At 40.5% G+C, this 18154-nt stretch overlaps 1 protein-coding gene across 3 annotated transcripts in view; it reads right to left on the bottom strand.

Moving 5' to 3' along the window:
* atad2b (ATPase family AAA domain containing 2B) overlaps positions 1–17837 on the bottom strand; it is an 83449-nt gene extending 65612 nt beyond the window's left edge. For 2 of the 3 annotated variants that reach the window (XR_008606912.1, XM_055044336.1), the window contains exons 1-19: positions 17638–17837; positions 12318–12484; positions 12115–12146; positions 11848–11995; positions 11531–11630; positions 11310–11439; positions 10404–10559; positions 10233–10308; positions 10012–10113; positions 9601–9712; positions 8731–8846; positions 8439–8613; positions 8109–8197; positions 7128–7287; positions 4371–4461; positions 3862–4173; positions 2538–2688; positions 1674–1860; positions 1355–1540 (exon numbers count right to left, since the gene is read on the bottom strand). Coding sequence is in view for 2 of the 3 variants with exons in the window: in XM_055044336.1 (XP_054900311.1) it covers positions 1355–1540; positions 1674–1860; positions 2538–2688; positions 3862–4173; positions 4371–4461; positions 7128–7287; positions 8109–8197; positions 8439–8613; positions 8731–8846; positions 9601–9712; positions 10012–10113; positions 10233–10308; positions 10404–10559; positions 11310–11439; positions 11531–11630; positions 11848–11995; positions 12115–12146; positions 12318–12484; positions 17638–17736 (2589 nt within the window). In the remaining variant the exon portion in view is untranslated. Of the gene's footprint in view, positions 1–1354; positions 1541–1673; positions 1861–2537; positions 2689–3861; positions 4174–4370; positions 4462–7127; positions 7288–8108; positions 8198–8438; positions 8614–8730; positions 8847–9600; positions 9713–10011; positions 10114–10232; positions 10309–10403; positions 10560–11309; positions 11440–11530; positions 11631–11847; positions 11996–12114; positions 12147–12317; positions 12485–12864; positions 12956–17637 lie in introns of those variants that run through there. The other variant, XM_055044337.1, reaches the window with a different exon arrangement.
* Between the last annotated feature and the right edge of the window lie 317 nt (positions 17838–18154).

An 18154-nucleotide genomic window follows, 5' to 3' on the forward strand; every position in this document is an offset into this window, starting at 1 on the left:
GAAACGCTTGCATCATATTACTGCTGTGCTCATCTAACCTTTAAAAAGTCTCAACCGAATGTTGATTTTCACTAAACAGCCTGAAGTTTAATTGAGAATTTTAAATCAGCAGCAGCCGCTGATTATATACAAACACTATTATTTTAATTACAATAAATTACTTATGCTTGGCTGGGTATGGATGCAAAAATGATTGAGAAGAATTATTGTGCCAATGTGAGAGCCAGCAGAAAAACAACCAGGCTGACAAAAAATGTGCAGAAGTATAAAAGAGAAGCAGGGTTTGATCATTATTAGGGTGATGGATATATATATTTTAAAAAAAAAACTATTCAAAAGATTTTTAATGATGCAATAATTGCTCGCCGAAGTATTTCGAGTACAATGACGGCTTGCGTACTGATAGGACATTCAGTTTGATGGATGGAGTCTCACTGTTTAACTTTTTGCGTTGAGTTCGTAAAAGACAAAACACAGACTAAAACATGTTTGCATGACAGAGTATTAGGGCCATTCTGATAAAAAAAAAAAACAACACAAAAATAAATAATTATGTGAATAAAATCATAAAATTACAATGACAAAGTCATAATATTATGAGAACAAATTAAGAATATCACGAGAATAAAGTCGAAATAAAATGAGAATAAAGTCCTAACTGTGCAGTTATTCTCGTAATACTACGACTTTAATCTTGTGTCACTATGACTTTATGCTCATAATTTCTTTTTTATTATTATTATTTTCTTAGTGTGCCCCCAAAAATCCCATCTTATGTTCAAGCTTCCAAAAATCCCCCCTTATGTAGAAAAAACATTATTTTCTACATAAGGCTTAGACAAATCAAAGGCCTTGCCAAAACAAGAGGCGCACAGGAACTCACCGTGACAAAAACAGATAGGAGGCCTCCAGCCTGCCTGAGCATTTCTATACAGAGTACGTGGCTTAGGGTCAAGGCTTCAGGCTGCCAAACCTCAGACCTAATTAAACCGCTTCTGTTGCCTGACCAGAGATGACCTTGTTGTGCCTTTTCTGAAATTTTAAACCTTTTCTGCAACTGAACCTTTTCCTTGCATTTGCCCCACGCTTTTTTTTTTCTAAAAAGCGTTTTCCCCTCGTGTTTTTTTTTTTAAACTCAAACATTATGTGCAAAACTAAGAATATTTTTCTAAAAATAAAAGGAAATCCTCAACACCAAAATATGTGTCGCATCAAAAAACCTGCAACAAAGCCATAGCACACTTCCTAAGGATCAGAAGCCTTATACATTTCCATTTCCTCCGGCCTCAACTGAATTAATATCTGTCAGTGTTTTCGATTTCCTCTCGGCTTTTTGTTGTGTTTGTGTTCCTACCTCCTCCGACAGCTTGGAGTACTGAGTCTCGGCGGTTGCGAGGATGAGGACCGGGCTGAAGGAGGGCACATCGTTCAGCAGGGTGAGGAAGGTGCTCTTCACAGTGTCGCTCACCGTGTCCCACCACTCTGAGATATGAGGCATGTACACCACACTGGGAACACTTCGACGGGCCTCACGGAAAACCTACAAACAGAGAACAAGGGCCGCTCAAACAGGGAAACGAAGCCGAAGTCCTTTTGAGGCTAAAGGTCAACAAATTTAACAAAAAAAAAAAACTGAATTTTCCAGGTTGAGATTGTTTTTTTTTTTTTTTTACCTGAGCGCAGGACTCCTCCGGCGTCTTAGCGCTGACGGAGTACAAGGTGGGCAAGTCCAGGCGGTAAACTGGTAGCTTGTCCAGGTGGTGGAGCAAGGCAGGAGCCAAGTGGGAGCTTTGTCCAGAACCCGGAGCCCCTGCCAGCAGCAGGCGGGGCCGGTACGCTGTGGGCTGCTGGAGTGAAGAGCTGCAAACAGCATGACATTGTCGAGTTACTGCAGCAACTCAGGAAAACAGCGCAACCTGCTGCAGATGTCTAGTTTTATTTTTTTTTCTTACTAAACAGAACTATTTACACGTCTTCAATAGGGCTGGGCATTTATCACAGCGATTATCATGTATCGTAAAAAATTTCTTCTTATTATTGTGATACGTCGTCTCAATAAATTTCAGTTATTGATGATCAAAAATATGTAAACTGACAGTATTATTGTAAATTTTATATTTTCTATTTTCTTTACTTTTTGCATCAAATAAGTACCTTGAAAATATGATTAAATGCATAAAAAGTATTTTGCAGGAGCCTGTATATGCATATTAAATTTGAAATTAAAAGGTCTCCCAGTTAGAAGCATATCAAAGCGAGTTTTGATTTCTCGAGTTTAAGTCTTTCATAAGTTTAATAGTTAAACTTCACGTCTTTTAACATAAAGTGGGAGAGTCAAATGATAAACATAAAGATATCTCGAGACAGTCCCCAACATTCCATACGGCTTGTTTACAAGACAGGAGAATAAACAAACTTCTTTCCTGTCGGTGCAGCTTTCACTGCTCTGACAATTACAGCAGATGCTCAGTTTAAAAAAAATGAAAAAAAGCAAACAAATAAAAATGCATTAGCAGAGTCGTTCTCGTCAAACTCACGAGGAGAAGTGAAGGAAGGGTCTGTGCATTGCAGTAGAGGAGAGGTGACTCTTTGGGCATGCAGAAGGCGGAACTTCGTAAATGGAGGCGGAGCCATCCTCATTGTCGTCGTCGCTGTAAAAGTCCTCGCCAAGCAGTTGATTGTCACCGGCTGTCATAGAGAAGAGCACCGCTTAAAGAACCGTTTGTGTGGAGTAACTTTTGATATTAACAAAGACTTTTATTTCAAAGTGATATAAACATCCTCAAAAAGCAAACACTACGCAAGGCGCTTGTGCCAATTTTAGGGCTGACGCGATAACTGGATTAATCGATTATCAAAATCGTCAACTAATTTGGTAAATAATTAATGCATCTAAGATAAAAAAAACATTTGTCTGTAAATACGTTTAAGCTCCACCCGGCACACTGAAGGAATGCAATGTTAGTGCATTTTAGGCAATCAAATGCTAATTTTCTTACTTAAAAAACTTCAGATTGAGATTTATTCATGTTCAAAATGGCCAATTTGTGTTACAGCAAATACAACAACTAAAAAACAAAATGACAAAAGTTTAAAAAAAAAACAAAATCATAAAACATAACAAAAAATATCAAATATAAATTAATACATAATGGGAAGAGTACAGTCGCCTGACAGCTGCTACAAACATCAGTGATGTATGGAACAGAAATACACCAACAATCAGACACGGGTCCCAGTACCTTGTCCCGACATTAGAAAGAGGAATTGCTGTTGGAGCAAAGGAGTGCTTGAACTTATTACTAAATGATTTAATTATATTTTTTTAATTTTTTATTGCATTTATTATATTGTATGAAAAAGGATTAACTGGCTAAATGAAAAATAGGTAGAATGTGCCGATTTTTTCATCCGATAATCGATTAATTGCCTGACTAATCGATGACTAAAATAATCGGCAGTTGCAGCCGTAGCCATTTTTGGGTGCAACAAGTTCAACTTCCTGAAGAAACGACTCCCAGTTGGTGAAGTTTTCCATTAAGCCTAATCTGCTGTAAATGCCCCTTTGTGTTTGTGGGGCGGAGAGGTTTGGGGGTTGAGAGTTTCTGTGCACACACAATGATGAGGTTTCGGTCTCCACGGCACCACCTTTAGAGGGAAGTGAGGCGAACGCGCACACAATATGATCAGAGTGGGAGGGCGATACAAAGAGCTGTGGTAATAAGGTTGGGAAAACGGAGATAATCAAATCCAACAACATGCCGACAGGAAACCCAAATGACAATTGAGAAGGGCGGAGAGAAAAAAACGAGGCTCTTCAGGAGGAGCGCAGCGGCAAAAAAAAAAATCACCCGTTCTTACCGTGCAGGTTGTCCCTGTCAGTACACTGAGCGTGGGGGAAGACTCTCAGGAGAGTTTTCAGCACCGAGGAGAAGGAGCAGCCCAACAGGGGCCTGAGGGTGGGGGACAGGGCCCGGCCCGGGGGAGCCAGGGCCCTCTGGGAGGCCGGGACGATCGTCCTCATCGCCTTGCTGAAGTCGCCGGGCCCCAGGACGATGGACGCCACGTCCAGCTTCAGCTTGACACTGCTGCCGTAGATCTGCGGGTATCGGCGGCGCAACGCCATCAAGGCTGCCTCTGTGCAAAGTGCTTTGATGTCAGCACCACAGTAGCCTGGAAGAAAAGGCGCATAAACAGTCAATTATTCCCTCTCCCACTCATATTTTGGTTTGATTACACCCCCTGACTCCTCCAGCGTCAGTTTGATGAAATTCTAATACACTCTGCAAATCTATGTCAATCCTGGGCGTTTCTATATTGGCATCGGCACTGCAGACAACATACTGCTTCGTACTGTGCGTGACTCTTACCGACACATTTTTCTGCAAGTTCATTCAAAAATGGCTCAGATAGTTTGGGGTCCCAGTCCCGCGTGTGAATCTCCAGAATCTGCTTTCTGGCCTTAAGTCAGGAAAGAAAAAGAAAAAAAACAGCAGTAGTGATTAAATACAGCAAAGCAAATCCATCTTGATGTCAAAAAGTAAAAACATCTCCTATTGACTGACAAATAAACAGCAGTGTCAAATGTGAAATTTGGGGAGGTATGACACGGTTTATAGAGAAATTAACCCCAAACTAGAGAAAGAGTTACGTTTTTGAATTTTAGAAATATCTACTCCAGTGATTCTCACAGCAGCAGAAGATACTTTTTAGCAAGTTTCGTCCCGACAGGCTGAAAACATCAAGTGAGCTCAGTTATCAACAAGCTATATGAAAACAGAGAGGAAGACAGCAAACGTAAACAGAAAATTAGCATTATTTTTAGTTGATTTTCAAACAAACACCTTTTTTTAACTTGAAATTGTCGTAAAAACTATTTTCTTATTGGACCTTTAGATTAAATTAATACATTGAATTAAAGTTCAATGAGTAGGGAAAGAAAAGGTTTCTTTTTAAAGGCTCTTCGCAGATTGTTTTAAAGGGAGAATATGTATTTAAAAAAATATGTAAACAAATAAAATTAGCAATAAAATGTCCAAGAATCTCAGGAACAAGAACTAAAAAAGATATACATGACAAGATGTGATAAAATCACAAAATTGAAACAAATGTACAGAAGAAATTAAAACACATTTTAAGACATTGTAACAATAAAGCCTGAGTACAAATTATTTCTGTTCCCACACAAAAACTAACCAACTAGACCTCTTCTTTTTCTGCCAATTTCACATGCATCATCTGCATAATCTAACAGCAGGTATGCAATTTTGAACACCTTATACAGTTAGGGCCAGAAATATTTGGACAGTAACACAATTTTCATGAGTTGGGCTCTGCATGCCACCGCATTGGATTTGAAATGAAACCTCTACAACAGAATTCAAGTGCAGATTGTAACGTTTAATTTAAAGGGTTGAACAAAAATATGTGATAGAAAATGTAGGAATTGTACACATTTGTTTACAAACACTCCACATTTTTAGGAGCTCAAAAGTAATTGGACATATAAACATAACCCAAACAAAAAAGTTTTTTCTCAATATTTTGTTGCGAATCCTTTGGAGGCAATCACTGCCTTAAGTCTGGAGCCCATGGACATCACCAAACGCTGGGTTTCCTCCTTCTTAATGCTTTGCCAGGCCTTTACAGCCGCACCTTCAGGTCTTGCTTTTTTAGTGGTCTTTCCGTCTGAAGTCTGGATTTGAGCAAGTGAAATGCATGCTCAATTGGGTTAAGATCTGGTGATTGACTTGGCCATTGCGAATATTCCACCTTTTTGCTCTCATGAACTCCTGGGTAGCTTTGGCTGTATGCTTGGGGTCATTATCCATCTGTACTGTGAAGCGCCGTCCGATCAACTTTGCAGCATTTGGCTGAATCTGGGCTGACAGTATATCCCGGTACACTTCAGAATTCATCCGGCTACTCTTGTCTGCTGTTATGTCATCAATCAACACAAGTGACCCAGTGCCATTGAAAGCCATGCATGCCCTGCCATCACGTTGCCTCCACCATGTTTTACAGAGGATGTGGTGTGCCTTGGATCATGTGCCGTTCCCTTTCTTCTCCAAACTTTTTTCTTCCCATCATTCTGGTACAGGTTGATCTTTGTCTCATCTGTCCATAGAATACTTTTCCAGAACTGGGCTGGCTTCTTGAGGTGTTTTTGGGCAAATTTAACTCTGGTCTGTCTACTTTTGGAATTGATGAATGGTTTGCATCTACATGTGAACCCTTGTATTTGCTTTCATGGAGTCTTCTCTTTACTGTTGACTTAGAGACAGATACACCTACTTCTCTGAGAGTGTTCTGGACCTCAGTTGATGTTGTGAACTGGTTCTTCTTCACCAAGAAAGTGTGCGGCGATCATCCACCACCGTTGTCTTCCGTGGACGCCCAGGCCTTTTGAGTTCCCAAGCTCACCAGTCATTCCTTTTTCCTCAGAATGTACCCGACTGTTTGATTTTGCTACTCCAAGCATGTCTGCCATCTCTCTGATGGATTTTTTCTTTTTTTTCAGTCTCAGGATGTTCTGTTTCACCTCAATTGAGAGCTCCTTTGACCGCAGTTGTCTGGTCACAGCAACAGCTTCCAAATGCAAAACCACACACCTGGAACAACCCCAGACCTTTTAACTACTTACTTGATTACAGGTTAACGAGGGAAAGGCCTTTTGAGTTACTTGCAGCCTTTGGAGTCCATTGTCCAATTACTTTTGGTCCCTTGAAAAAGAGGAGGCTCTGCATTACAGAGCTATGATTCTAAAATCCTTTCTCCGATTTGGATGTGGAAACTCTCATATTGCAGCTGGGAGTGTGCACTTTCAGCCCATATTATATATAAATTGTATTTCTGAACATATTTTTGTCAACAGCTAAAATAACAAAACCTGTGTCACTGTCCAAATATTTCTGGCCCTAACTGTAATACTTCTTTTTTTTGGCTAACCCACTGTTTTTCTTCTATAAAAAAATTGTGGCCAAGTCACAAATACAAAAGTCTAACAAAGACTGTGAAATGCTGAATTACACATCTTGTGAGCTTCCTCCCCAGTTGAGAAAACATCCAAGAACAAAGAAAAGTGCAATCGTTACTTGACAGCTTCGAAAGTTTTGCTGCAGCCTCACCTTCTTATCTGGCAAGCTGAAGAGAAACTCCCGGTCAAAGCGTCCAGGCCTCCTGAGCGCCGGGTCGATAGAGTCGAGTCTGTTTGTAGCACCAATGACAACTATCTCCCCGCGACTGTCCAGGCCGTCCATTAAGGCCAAGAGCGTGGACACAATAGAGCTGTGAACGAGGAATGAGGCGGAACTTAATGCAGAGTTATTGATCGGTCGCTGGATGTTCAGCTCCATCAAAGCTACGCCTTCAAAGTATTTCCCTCTCATAGCAACTACAGCGGATCTTTTGCAGAGAATCAGCTATTTTCATTTAATTTACAATCCAAAGTTAAAATGCCACGTCACAGCACTCATTTCGGCCAAGTTCAACTAATTGATGTGACCGGTGACCAGACACTTAGACGTCTAATCGTTTTTTGTTTTTTTAAGAGATTACAGAAATCAACTGTCCCGCACTCCACATAATTTTTGTACAATCTTGGTTTTAAGTTATTAAAAATCACGTTTTACAGCAACTGCTCTCACACAAACTCCTAATGTAAATAACTCACAGCAGAAATCAAGGAGAAATATTTTAACGCAGATTATCCTAGTTTTCGATGGGAAATGAAACTTGGCTAAAATCTGTCATGAGAGGTCAAACCTTAAAAACATAAAATAAAAATTAAAAAAGAAACACACACACAGGAAACCTGCCACAAAACTGATTGGTGGAGTTCTAATTTAAGTAAGTTTTTCAGTAAATTTGAAAAACAAATTGTTTTGCATAATATCCCGACTCCAGTCAAACAGCTCAGTAAAGAAAATTCTGATGGATGCAATCAACTCATGTCGTTTTATATTCAGATTCGGATTAATTAAAATTATGAATTAATTCTGCAGCAAGCATGTGATTATAAAAAGACATAAAAACTAAAAAGTATTAAAATATAAAATCCACCAAGAAATATGGTACAGAGCCAAAAAACTACAAACTACTTGCTTTACCTGTGTATCTGGTCTTGCCTGCTGGAGCGAACTGGAGCCAAACCATCGATCTCATCAAAGAAAATAATAGATGGCCTCATCAGGTAAGCCTTGGGGTGGGGATAGGGGGAGTAATAAAAAAAACACACACACACAACAAAAAGATTAAACTTTAGGGCATATTTTTCATGAAAATTTGTTAAACAGTTTAGTTGTTTTTTGTGTGTGTTGTACTGAGGTTTGTTTTTCTCAACAGCAGATATGAGTTCATGTGACAACATCCAGAGAGACAGCTAAGTGAGACGGCTGTGTTGTCACTAGTCCATCTGAAATCAGAGTACAGAAAAGTACCTGATCAAAGAGGAGGCGTAGCTGCCGTTCTGATTCTCCGACCCATTTGCTCAGGCAGTCGGCTCCTTTCCTCATGAAGAAAGCGACCTTCCTATCTCCCTGACTGCACTCGTTGGCAAGAGCCCGCGCAACCAGAGTCTTTCCTGTTCCTGGGGGTCCGTAGAACAAACACCCTCTAAAAAAAAGGGGGAAGAAGAGTACCAATTATTGTAGCTTTTTTAAAAAATAAATCTACTTCCATTTCATCAAAAAATAATGACTGAGCAACTTTTTTTTTTTCAGTTCCTCTCACCTGGGAGGCTGGATCTTAAATTTTTCAAAGACCTCAGGATAGAGCAGAGGGAACACCACCATCTCCTTTAGAGACTGAATGTGATTGCTGAGGCCACCCACACTGTCAAACCTCACCTGAGAAAAAGACAAATATACATTTTGCAACACATGGAAAAGTGGTGGAAAAAAGTCAGTCACACATCTTGTTGCTTTACTAATCTCTAAAAACTAAAGAGTGGCTCATTTTTGTAACAGAAAACGCAGTCTATTGTAAAAGTATTTATGATCACCAATATGATCGATTTCTCAATGGGTTTTTTTTTTTCAAGTTTTATTTGACAGACCAACTCAATTGAACATGACTGAAAAGTAGAAAGAGACTTACAGCTTGAAAATAATTTTTAAAAAATTCATATATTGACAAATATATTGACAAAACACCATTTTGTCAACCTGTGTTGAATTTTGCAATAGAAAAAACAGGAGACGCAATAAACGTCTTCCCATAAATCTGACTATATTTTCTGTCCTCATTGAAGTAAAGCTTCCCCCACAGTCCCATGATGCCACCACTGTGTGTTATGATGGGCATGGAGTGAGATGTAGAGTTCGTTTTTGTCTACAGAGTTCACATATCACACGTAGACATTTTTATTTCATTATAAATCAACCGTTACCAAAGAAATGAGGCCTGAAACTATATGCACACATGTATTGTTTCCTTGTCATTTCCCAATAATGTGGGAGTCATTATTGGGAAATAATGACTCCCACAAACCTGACCCACAACAAAGTTTGGCCAAGGTTACAGTCAGAAGACTCTGCACGCCTCAGCACCTCTAAACGTTCACATCAAAGCCAAGTTTCACTTGTTAGTGTTTCCACTCACCGAATTATCAAGGGTCATGGGGTCCACATCAGCCAAGCTGGTGCCCACTTTAACTCTGTCCCGCAGCACGCCACTGGACAAGCTGTCAGGCGTCAAGTTTATGGGTAAACATCTGTTGAGATAAATCGCCTATAATAAGTTGTTTTTATTTATCTCTGTGGGAAAAGTGTAACTGAAAATAACCGATCTGCTTGAAAGACGACTAGAGAAAATAAAAAGAAAAAACTTTAAATAAAATTTCAATATTTAAAGTTTTCACTGATTATAGCCGTGGTTTGAAATATAACAAGATAAAAAAAAATTAAAAAAAAAGAGCGATCAAAACTCCAGCCTTCGACACAATGTGTTTTTGTTTCACTAAAATGAACAACGAAGATAAAAAGCTATGAAGAAGAAAGCGACGGTAGACACCTGTTTCTAGCCCGAGTCATGCTCTTGCTTTTTCTTCGCTCAAAGCGTTCTTCATCAGATGATGAGGTGGTGTCACTGCTGTGGATGGCATGTTTCTTCACTCTGGGAAAAATGCAACAAACTTCATCTAATACTGCTCCAGTTTAGTTTTATGTTCAGGAGTTTTATTCATTTTAATGCTAAATATATTGATCTTATATTGAAAAAAATTCCCGGCCCACCTAATATGGCTTCTTCTTGCTGGGGACCTGTGGGTGTCGAAAAGCGTCGGGTTGCTCTGTTTTCTGTTCACAGGCTCTGAAAAGGCGACATTAAAGACAAGGCAATTCCCGGTTAAAACAACAAACCGGTTAGGCAACCGGAAATGAAAAAGCAGAGGTTCGACGAAATACCGATCGGTGGCGCTTCGTATCTTTGCACCGTCTTCCGCTGCCTCAGGTTGTATGGCCTATCGTTTTCCTCCCCCGCCTCCTCAGCTTCATCCCCTTCGTCGTCTTCGTCGTCATCATCCTCTGCGTCCTCCTCCTCCTCTTCTTCGCCGTTCGACTCTGAAAGCATGAGGTGACGCTTACGAACTTCGAATGCGAAACTGCGCTGCCAGCCGCTCAAAAAGACAGAACAACGAAAAGCCTGTCTCACACAGGGAGATTCCTCCTCATTGAGCTTTTATGAGCGAAATCCAAAATGGCAACAATGCAAAAGCAAAACCTAATTCCACTGCAGTACCATGCCTCTTCGGGATAAAAGCTGATCTAGCCATATTAGAAAATCACAAAACAAAGGTTGTCCAACAGTAGCACAGACAACACCTTTGTTACTTTCAAATTGATAGGACAGTAGAATTTTAGGACACAATGCTATTAAATTAGAAACAAGATTTATAGATAAGACAAGGTTTTTTAAGTCCTGTAACAAAATACTGCCAGACATTACGAGCTAATCTTGCAAAATGCTAATTTCTTATTAAAAATCTAAAAATATATAGAATATTTTTTCACTGCTCACACATTTTGACATAATTTACAACTTATTATATCTATTCCAGTGGTTAAAAACACGTCACATGACTGAGTTTGAGGCCTATTGACATGATGCTAAAGTTAGCATCTGATTCAAGGTAAGAACTTTAACAATTCTTCACTTCACTGTGAACAACAATCACAGTGAAGACTGCTGCCGTCACACAATTTTGGTTCTCGAGTCTTTTCAAAAAAGAAAAAGCAGCCCATAAAACCTCCATGGCACTAATACAGGGCTAAAAATGTGCAGTATTTCCAGAAGCAAAGCTTTGGATGTACCTTCTGTCCCTTCTTCCTCCTCCTCTTCTTCCTCATCCTTGCTCATGACTTTGTGGTGCGCAGGCATGTTGAAAGTGCTCCTACGCATCGATTTCCTGCGCTTCACCCGAGAATACATGTCCATATTTTCCTGTAAGAAGCAAAAAAATAAATAGATCAAAATGAAATCAACAAATGCAGTCTTGGTTTGTGCTTCTTTCTTTTTCGTGAGCACCGCTCACCTCCTCCGTTTCTCCGTTCCACATGCGAAGTCGCTCCAGCTCACGGTTCTGCCTGATGCTGGTGATGTTGTCCATTTCCTGCAGAACGGCCTCGGCGGTGCTTCACACAGACAGACGGAAACAAACAGTGGATGGCAAACGCTAAGCATATAAAGCGCATAAATACAGCAAATATCCTTGAAGTCAAAAGTTTTATTTCATGTTTTAAGTTTCCCATTCTTCACAGGACACACAATGTGCTTGTGTTTGCTATCAATTCCAGGTTCTCCGCTGTCTGACGCAGGATTTGCAAAGGCAAAAGTACGACTTCCAGCTACCTGTTGACCAGCTGGTCGAACAGCAGGCTCTGATTGAGGTGCTGGAATTGGCTCTTCCTCACCCGGCAGCTCCTCTTCAGCTCCACGTGGCCGTTCATTCGGGAATGATCGGCCCCTCCGCTCTCCTCGCTCCTGTGATTCCTTTGCGCTGTGGCGTCAAAAGATTCAAAAGATTTGTTTATTTTCGTTATTCATTTGATTTTGTTTTTTTTACCTCAATGCATGAAGCCAAAGAAAGAAAAAAGAAGAAGGAAAAAACAGAATTACCGTGTCCATTTTGCATTATGCGAGAAGACAGCCTGGCGAAAGAAAACATTGAGAAAAAAGTATGAGATCTGTTGAAGATTGCGAGGGAGGAGGGGAAATAATAATAATAATAATTTGTGTTCTCGCTTTTAGGATTTTTACAAAAAGCCGTTTGGACGTCAAGCTGAAAATTAATTCACAATAAACAAATCCAAGACACTGACCGGGTGCGGTAGGTTGGCAATCCCCAGCTGACCCTCTGGCCCTTTGCCTGAGGGGACGGAGAAGTGTCACTGGAGCTTGGCTCGGAGGCCGTCTGCCGGCGCGTTCGTTTGGCAGGGGGTGCCAACCGTGGGCTGTTGGGACTGCTCGCATCACTGCTGGGCTCCTTCTGTTGTGCAAACACAGAGAAAAACAAAAGTTGAGCAGGAAGCAAGGGAGTGAGCACGAGACTTGGAGGAACAACATCCGGAAAAAGGGCTTAGAAAAGGACGAATGCCAATTGTGTTGTCCTCACAACAAGTGACTGTGTAGCTAGACAGCCGTCGAACGACTGAAGATCTTTTGCAAATTGATTTATTGTAGCTGAAACACAACAGCAGGGAAAAAATACATTACCAGCTAAAACACTTGCTACATTCAAAATGGTTTTGTAACTGAAATGTAACAGAAAGCTGCACACATCTCTTTACATTTTATGAACCAAAGGAAAAAAAACAACAAAAAAAACATTAAAATGTCTCGGTGTCATTCGAATAAATAAATACTTACGAAGCCAAAGGCTTTCAAAGGTATAAATCGCAGCATGTCCATTGAGAGATTTTATCAGCTGGTTAATTTCTCCAAACTGCTTAAATTCTGGTTGACAAGGTAACCAGAGAAATGCGGGTCAAAGACAGTTTGCTGCCTGGATCGCTCACTCGGTCATGTTTCAGCAAAAACTGTTTACAACACACGTGTCACACACTGATCAAATTTCAAACCCAAAAATTTTAACTGCTCTCAGCATACATTTAGTCATACAATTTACCAACTGTGTACTCATTTGTCAACTTGCTGATGTAACTTATTTCCACTAAAAGTAGATATACATCACACTCCCTGCTTAATGTAATCACTTCCCATCATTACAAACGTCAACACAACGTACTCAAACCCATCAGGTCATTTAGCATGAAGGAAGTTTCACTCGGTCTCTGCAACCAAGTAATTATAATCTCTGAAACTGGTCCAAGTAACAAATGATCAGTCACATCTTATACAGTTCATACTTTATCTGTGCTGGGAAATGTCACATTAGTAGCCCCATCGGCCGTTTGTTCCTGCTGACACTCGTGTCCTTGACCAGGACTACGTCTCCTCCCTTGGTGTCAGGTCTGGTTTCAGCCCACTTTGCATGACTTTATAAGGTGGACAAATGTTCTTTTCACCTTTTCCAAAAAGTATCAGCATAGTGTAGAACATTCTCCTGGATTTTTTTGTTGTTGCTGCTGTTTTCCCCATCGATTGTCCTGGTGAAAACTTCTCAAACAGAGCAGGAACATCATTCACTCTCCATGTTGGTCACATTGCTACTGTGAGCAGTACAGGGTTGTCCGACATCCAGCACTACGGACAGCTCCTTCACATATGCGTCTCCCTTGAAGCGCCACTTGTTCATTGAAGTAGTGTAGCAGTAAGAGGGTGTTTCTCGCTGTTTGAGCTTTCCTCTTGTGCGAGTTTGTCTTTGTCAATTGTGAGATTTAGCTTTTTGAGTGTGTCAACTTCTTCCGTAAGATTTTTCAGCATCTCTCATTGTGGGCGTCTTGTTGGATAGCTTTCATGGTGATTACTTTGGCTTGTGAGTTTTTGGTTGTTTGGTGTCTCACTGAAACGCTCCGATCCTGTAAGTCCGGTCGTTAGTGTGTTGGTGTTTGAGGGTTTTCAAAATTCCGCAAAGAGTCTTTCCATGACACCCAGAAACAGAAGTACCCTTAACCTCTGCTTTTCAGAGGATACGGGTACTTCTCAGTCTATTTCACCAGAAGGCAGTTATCCTAGCAATGTTTAGCCCCGACTTATTAAGGGAGCAACAAAGCTTAAAGGGCCATACAGAGTATAACAATATCACCCAAGGTGTGAATGGTTTGGTTTCACTTCATACATAAAAGAAATTATCAGATAATAGGTTCCAACAGAGTCTTATCCTCCTTTAAACAGAGAGGGGGTCTTTTTAAGTCCTTTGCAGGATACTTAGTATTGAAAGTTTGATGCCACTTTGAGAAGGTGTAGGATACCAACGTGTTTTGTGTTCTTGCAAGCAGGTGAGTTAATTGCTCTGGTGTAGCAACCGATATCACCCACATTCAACTGATGCTATATGATCTCTCTTGTGTTCTTGTTCACCCTGTTGTGATGCTCTTCTCATACAGTAAATGGCAACAGCAAATGATTATTTCCAAACAAGACAGACTTCCATTCTAAACTTGGCTATGGTTTTAGAAATGTCAGTGTCGTCACACTACAAATAACGCAAAAAAAAAAAAGAATCTATGTGGTCTTCACGCACAATAAATCAGTGAAATATTTTCTGTACATTAGCCATCTGGGGGGTGGGCTCTTTACGAAAGCACTCCTAACAGAGAGTTTCTCAAATCAAGTTCACCAATAAGCTTTTGGTTAAGGAATGTTTCAACACGTTTTCCATATGAATCAAAAACGACCTGCATTTCATCTGGCTTCTGTGTTGTATACGCCGATCGTATGAAGACGCCAATGTTCTTTATTTTCAGATACGGAGTAGTTGATTGTTGTTTAACGTCTTTGGCATAAATTTGACAAAAAGATCTTGCATTTTTCTTGGAGAGAGTGGAGACGTTTCAGGTCTTGCTATCAGTTGGGGAGCGAAAAGGTAGATGTCCAAGACAGCTGTTCTCTTGGTTTTGATAAACTTCATTGCTTGTTGACAATTGGAACCTGGTCTCCAATTGCGAGTAGATGTTGGTGATGCTGAGCAACCTCCAGAGAAGGCATTTTGATTCTACTGTCTGGAACAGAATCAATGTCAACTGAAGGGGTAGCTGAATGTTGACTTTTCCCCATCACTGACAAGTTTACCCCAGAAAAATATGTTGAGGTTTTGTTTTGTTTTTTACCTAGAGCGCTCAGTTATGTTTCTGCAAAAACATTATTTCTGCACAAGCAAAGATAGTTTGTACCACAGATTTCTAACATTGAAAACTCAACATCCTTTAACTGTTCTTAGCATGAATTCAGCCATTCCATTTACTGACATTTGATTATTTGCCAATTTATTATTGTAATATTCTTTTCACTGTAAACTAAATTGCAGTATATCTTTACAAGATCAACTTCATTACCGATAGTGGAAGCATATCTCACTGCTGTTATGGGAAACTGTGCAAACAGTGGAAGAAATGTTTTATTTTAGTTTTGAGGCAATTACTTCCAGAATATATTTTTTTGTTGTTTTTGTAAAGAAGGTGTACAATTGGCAACTTTATTGACTTAAAAAAAAAGAAACTGGGAGAGATGTTTGAATTTATCGTAACTTTTATTTTCTTATCCACATAGGCTAAAATATTCTCCATTAAATGACATTTTGCTTAAAGTTCCCCAGAAGGCTGCAGAGAAATCACACACTTTTTAATGACCACCATCAAATTTCTGCCGTGTTTCTGGATGGATGTGTTCCCACTCTCCTTGGCAGATTTGGTGGAGTTCATCTAAATGGGTTGTTTAGACCTGGCTTTTTTTTTAATAGTCTACAAATAAACAACAGTATTGAGGCCTGAACTCCATCGTGTCAGAACGTAAAGTTTGAAAGATTAATTTCTCCACCCACTTCACCGGTACAACTGGAGTGGACACAAACCCTCATGACAATACTGCCAATACCGTGTTTGGTAGCTGCAGAGTTGTCAAATACTAAGCAGGAATTATCCATGGCCTTGCTGATAGCTACCTGAAGGACCTTGAGCAGAAACATTTAAAGAAATATTAAATTGGGGTGGATTCGCATATGCAAACTGACCCTATGTGGATTAGAAAAAAATCTGCAATAAATTCAAAGGATGAATTATTTCTTTAAATCACTGAAGTGGGTGTTTGTGTCGACGCTCCACAAAGGGGAAAGAAGAAAAAAGAAAAAAAAAAGACAGATTAAGTCATTAAAATACTAAAATTAATGACATTCATGCCCCAATGCTCCAACAGAGCTAATTCAAAAGACTGCATTACCTCCCCAGCATGCCATCAGGTTGTGCAGAAGTCTGTTAATGGCCTATTCGTTTTAATCAAGGTGGCTGGGAACAATCTGAAAACATGGAGGACGGTGGGCTCAGGAGAACAGATCAAAGCTTTGGCAGAGGTAGCTCCACTAAGGAAAGCAGAGGAGGACGATGTCCGAGCTTTATTCACACAGGAAGCACATCATTTATTTCATAAAACACAGGGACCAAACAAAGAGCTCTTCAGAGAAGTTCATGCAGTATGACAAATGCACTGAAATCGCCATAAAGGCTGTTTGTTTAAAGCCAACACTGTCAAGGAAGGGTATAATGTAGATCACACTGAAACTTCTGCAATCAAAAACACTATGCAGACGCCAAGCACCACTCAATAACATTCACAAAGAAAGTCAAAACACACTGAAAAGGCCGATCAGTTAAGGGAACTATGTCTTTTCTCCTCCCTATTTATGTTTTATAATGCTGTAAAAAAAAAAAAAAAAAACTAAAAGAACATAGATGCAGGGTCTTCGGGCTGACGGTTCTCAATGTTTACACTCCGAGACAAAAGACTGAGCAACTGACGCAGGTCAGACGAAAAACTTAAGATCTCAACTTAAAGTTTGCTAGTGGAGCTCTGCATTGCTGGGCACCAAGTTGTCTGTTTGGGGGTTTTAACGTGTACTTCAGGAACAGCCTGTCCACGGCCCTTGAGGTTGTTTACAATAATAAAATTAAAGAAAAAAAAAAAGTTCACCAAGTTCAGACATGCTAAATACGGGACCTGAGCCAGCCAACTGTTGTGGACCTGATCCCTTCCCCCACTGAAGGCTAACTATGGCTAGCTATGTCCCCACCAACGCTAGCTTAAATAAGGCTTTATCCTTCAGCAGTCAACTAAACAGCCACCCTGCTCGTTCCACACAATAGGGTCGAAGTTGAAGCAATGCTTTTTAGCTCAACTGCTCCATTTGAAGAGCTGAGTTTGGATGACAACGGTGAAACAAGTCAGCCGGGCAAAATTGCCAAACACAAAGGGAACTCAACTTGGAGCTAGCCAGGAGTTAATGTCGCTAGCTTGTATTTTAACCGCTCCATAATAAGTTTGAGGCTAATGACACGCACGCGACTGGCTGCATTTGTTGGTTTTATTTCTTGACCGTGTCGCTGTGCGGGTGTCAGTGGAACTGGCGCTCGCATCTTGTTGTAAATAAGACATCCAGGGGATCAGCTTGAGGCCAGGGCTACAGCCACTTAGCCAACTAGCAGAGCCAGCTAGCTCGCTCGCCCGGTAAAAGAACAGAGACCGGCTTACGTGTTCCTCTGAGTTCCTCTCTTTCCTCGATGACGACCGCGTCCTGGAGGAGATGAAGGCGCCGCTCCGTGTCCGGGGGCTCTTCCTCGTGCTCTCCATGTTTTTCTCTTCTTTGAACCGTCTTCACCGAATCTCTCCAGCCGGCTCCAAACACCGCTTCAGTGAGCGCAGCATCGAGGCGCCATTTCTCCCTGTCTATCTCCCTGTCTATCTGCTCCCTCCCAAAGCGGTTGTGAGTCCTTTTGGCAGGTGCCTTTATTATTAGTATTAATTTTTTTTCTGACAGGGCTACCATCCCCCCCAAAAAAAGACAATAAACATTTTAACATAAAAAAACAGGTTTTTGGTTGATACTTGCAGGGGGGGGAAAAGTGGTGCAATGAACAAACTCAAATCTCAAATTTGGAGTGACTCAAGTTTTCCTCCTGCTCCTCATTAAATAAGTATTTCATCTACAACTTCTTATTTTAGTGCTTGAATTTAACAGGGGAAACTCACATCTTATATGGAATTGTTA

This window comes from Poeciliopsis prolifica, unplaced genomic scaffold, assembly GCF_027474105.1.
Source record: "Poeciliopsis prolifica strain line A6 unplaced genomic scaffold, Auburn_PproV2 SCAFFOLD020, whole genome shotgun sequence".
NCBI lineage: Eukaryota > Metazoa > Chordata > Actinopteri > Cyprinodontiformes > Poeciliidae > Poeciliopsis > Poeciliopsis prolifica.